The sequence below is a fragment of the Spinacia oleracea genome, chromosome 1, assembly GCF_020520425.1.
Source record: "Spinacia oleracea cultivar Varoflay chromosome 1, BTI_SOV_V1, whole genome shotgun sequence".
Classification (NCBI taxonomy): domain Eukaryota; kingdom Viridiplantae; phylum Streptophyta; class Magnoliopsida; order Caryophyllales; family Amaranthaceae; genus Spinacia; species Spinacia oleracea.
Genome location: NC_079487.1, coordinates 22,160,521 through 22,164,583, shown reverse-complemented (window position 1 = coordinate 22,164,583; position 4,063 = coordinate 22,160,521). Strand labels below are relative to the sequence as shown.

The window sequence follows — 4,063 nt, the reverse complement described above, 5'->3', positions numbered from 1 at the left end:
CACCCTCTTCGGTTACTCAGTCCTCCATGTTCCTCCCTCTTCCATCCTCCATCTTCCACAACTACCACATCCTCAAACCAGTTAAAACCACTGTCTCTACTACTTCGGTCCTTCCTTGAAGCAGTCAAACTCTAGTAGTCAGAAATCATATTGTTCTTTGGACTTAATTTAAAATGAGACTTAACTTTGGAGCTTCAGTGAATTGATGATCGAATATAAATTGTAGTCCAGGGCTGTTGTGGGAGTTGTTTCTCCTACTTGTTTGATTTTTGTCTTTCTTTTTCTCATGAGAATTTTAGATCTATTCGTATCTCTCCTCAAGTGTACTTTTAAACTTTTTCGGAAAGACCTAGTTTGTTTTCCTCTATGCATGTCTTTTGATCTGATTTGGAGTTTGAATTTGCGAAGTAAGAAGTATTAAACCTACTATTTAGGAGGATAGAGACATACGTCTTTTGCCCCCATCGAATTCCCTAGAATGCTATATAATTGAGATTATGGCTTGAAATTGTACTGAATGTACTTTCCGTGCAGGTCAAAAGTACTAGTATAATAAGAAAACCAAGTTTTACAATGGGAAAATCCTCATGTGGTGCAGAAGATTGTTCCAGTGCGTGTCTCGGGTGGTACCTCAAGAAATGTTAAATATGATATTTGGATGGAGCAGCCTTCTATGCTTTTGTCTAGATTGATAGTGCCTTATTTTTATCAAGCATGTGCTTGCTTATTCCTGGTAAACAACTATGACGTTGATATTCACTAAGCAGTAAGCAAACTACTTTTGTGTTCCTTTTGATATTTGCTTTTGTTATCAACTTTGACGTTTATACAAGGCATCAAAATGAACTAGTGAACTATACCATGGTGTTATATGACTCAGATCAGCATTTTGAGTACTATTTGAACCCAGGACTCTCAACGTTCCTGAAAGCCAAAATTTAGGGTACAGTGGAAGCAGGCAGCAGAGTAAGGATGACATGATTGGCAGGCAAGATTCAGACAATAGATATTCCAATCAAAGGTTTGGAGCGTCTTTTCTTTAAATTCAGTGACCTATATGAATCTATGTTTTTGGTAAATTCTCCTGATAGTTATTCTAAAAGCTTTATTCCTTTGTTTGGTTTGGTTAATTTTGGTCTATATAACCATAATCCTTGTACATAGTATATACTTTTTGCATCCATGGGTCAATAGATTATAAGATTTTGGTGGTTCGAAATTCTTATTTTGATGTGAGAATATATACAAGCAACATCATTTTGACATAAATTTGACGGCATTGTAGCAGTTCCAGTCAACTAATGGCATTAAATTCAGCTCTATTTGGCTATGAAGAAAGTATTTTCTAGTGAACTGAATTATAGACACAGACAACCCGATTGAATACCAACGTCCAAATCTGGGGTCAAAATACAGAGTATTATTTTGTTTAACATGTTCAGTCCAAATCTGGGGTCAAAATACAGAGTATTATTATGTTAAGCATGTTGACCGTTTGATGCTGCTAGAAATTTGGGTTCATGACATATGATTTTGAGTAAATATAGAGCTAGCAGATAAGTATGTTACTGTGAGAGTTTAAGATTATGTGCTCTGACCTATTCTAGATATTCTGAGTGTTTCAAGTTTGCCGATTTCTTATACTGGGCTAAGTTGGGCAGTCCCCGGAATGTAATTTGAACTTGCTGTTAAATTTTTATGTTTTCTCGGTTAGCAGTATAAAGGTCCAACAGGTTTTGGGTTACAGTCTAATTCAAAGTGTAATCTAGTTACTCATATGAATTGACCTTCATTGTGAAAGCCTTTGATACGTTAGTCCTCGAGACATTGCAACATGGCTCATGTGAATTATATTAGATTGATGGCCAAGTTTGTTGTCCTGGTATCTTGGGACCTTGAACTGGTGCATGCTACTCACCTTTGTTCTGTTTTTGCTTTTGGTACCTTGCAGGGTTGCATGATGTTCACCTTTTGTTCTATTATATATACTCAGTATTATCATGTAACTAGCAGCTGTAGGCATTTTGAGTTGAGTCCAGGCTGGTTCATTGTTAATATAGACATCAGTTTTCATCACTTCTTGAGTATTCTCTGCTTTGTACAGTGTCTAAATGACTATTTGTTGTTTCGAGCATCTGCAGAATATGTCACGTTGATATTGTCTCCAAGATGCAATTGGAAGTACTTGACTATATAGTTTTTGCTACAGTTTTCCCCAGGTTTTCCATTTTTATGTTATTCATTTATCTAGGATCCTGCATTCTATAATCTTAGGGTTGCAAATTGACACTTCAGTATTTTACATCATTAAAACTCAAAATTTACTGGAATTGTAACTGGATTAGGGTTTTACTCTAATTGATTTAATTTGTGGGTAAATTACTCAGGAAAGTGGATTGAAGAAGCACTCAGCGTCTGCTAAACCAAAACAAACCGTTGATTCAGAGATTTCAGTCTCAAATCAAATTCAGGAGACTGGTTCGAGAGTTGATTTTATGACTAACGAAATGAAATACAAAGTCGATCTCGACCGTGTTACTCCAGTTGCAGATGAGATTTCAACTATCAAAGGTACAAATTTTAAAGCCGTAGAGGATGAGTTAACATCCGTAGTCAATCAAGTCTCTCTAGTGTCTGATCATATTAATCATGCAACGTTCGAGACATTGATGACCTTTCATGAGTTGAGAACACTTGTATTCATCGGCAATTATGGCTCTTCCTTGACAAAATTACCATCTGACATGTTCATAGCCCTCAAGTGCATTGAAGCACTTGATTTGAGTGGATGTCATTTAACAGAGTTGCCGTATTCAATTGGAAATTTGAGTCAGTTGCGTTACTTAGATCTTTCGTTTACACTACTAAATAGCTTACTGTATTGTATTGATGGTCTTCAAGAGCTACAAACTCTCAACTTGAAAGGGTGCAAGCGTCTACATGAGCTTCCTAAATATATGAAAGATTTAATCAAGCTGCTTTTTTTAAGTTGGCGTGCGAATAAATCATATGGTCCTGAAGAGGAACTTGCTGTATTCAAAAGTACCGAGCAGTTTAAGCCGAATTCGTCTTTGATTGAGTTGGAAATACGGTTTTACCCTGGTTCGAGGCTCCCAACTTGGAACGGTTCAGGAGAGTTTGAGAAGCTGGTTCGTATTACCCTTACGCAATGTGAAAATACTCAACTCAATGTAAGTATAGGGGAGTTACCAAATCTGAAGTATCTGCACATCATTGATTTAGATCAAGTAAAGACAATTACTCACTTTTTTCTTGGTGTGTCTTCTGTTGGATTTCCCAAACTAGAGAGATTGGTTATTGATGGTATGCGTAGTTTGGAGACTTGGGAAGGAGTAAAAGATGGCGACTTCCCACTCCTATATGAGCTCACCATAAATAATTGTCCCAAGCTTGTTGGAGTTCAATTCCTTGGAACCGTTGTGGAAAGTTTAAATCTCTGCCAAAGAAAGCACTGTCAGAGGCACTGCATACTCTCATGATAAATCACAACCCACTATTAGAAAAGAGTTGCTGAAAGGGAGGCAAAGATTGGCACAACATTCAATCCGTGGACTATGGACCATGGTGCACATAGAGCATGGTGCACCATCAGTGGCGGACCCAGGATCCCAAGTCAGGGGTGGCACAAAAGCTATACGAATAATTGTTATTTCGTATATAAAAATACATTATAATAAATTTTTGTATAAAAAAAAAATAGTGGGTAACTCACATAATTTTTTTTTATGGTGTTAAATTCGTATAGTTGATTCTAGACATCACAAAGTTCAAATAGAATGAGAACCTTTTTGTAAATGTATCACTTAAAATGAAATTTTTTTCAAAAATAATGTAAAAAAATGAAGTAGCTATTGTGATAGAATATCCCGTAGTAGTTAAAGAAAAGTATTTAGTCTTATCGAAGTGGATTTTTTGAAGAAAAAAAATATAGTTGCTACTCCGTAGTATATATAAAGACAATATAATAATTAGTTGTATAAAACTAAAAGTGGGTATATTCAAAGGTTGTCACGTATCAAAATTTCAGTTTTTTTTTTTTTTT

General features: G+C 35.9%; 1 protein-coding gene across 1 annotated transcript; it reads left to right on the top strand.

The window, feature by feature from the left end:
• The first annotated feature begins 458 nt into the window (after nucleotides 1-458).
• LOC130465761 (putative disease resistance protein RGA3) lies at nucleotides 459-3,814 on the top strand. The gene is made up of 3 exons (XM_056834615.1): nucleotides 459-766; nucleotides 881-1,021; nucleotides 2,388-3,814. Exon 3 carries the CDS (start codon nucleotides 2,496-2,498, stop codon nucleotides 3,498-3,500), a length of 1,005 nt encoding a protein of 334 aa, XP_056690593.1. The 5' UTR covers nucleotides 459-766; nucleotides 881-1,021; nucleotides 2,388-2,495; the 3' UTR covers nucleotides 3,501-3,814.
• Nucleotides 3,815-4,063: the final 249 nt, after the last annotated feature.

What these genes read in the sequence shown, in the direction of transcription:
- LOC130465761 (XM_056834615.1), top strand. Translation starts at nt 2,496, where the DNA reads ATGACTAACGAAATGAAATACAAAGTCGATCTCGACCGTGTTACTCCA.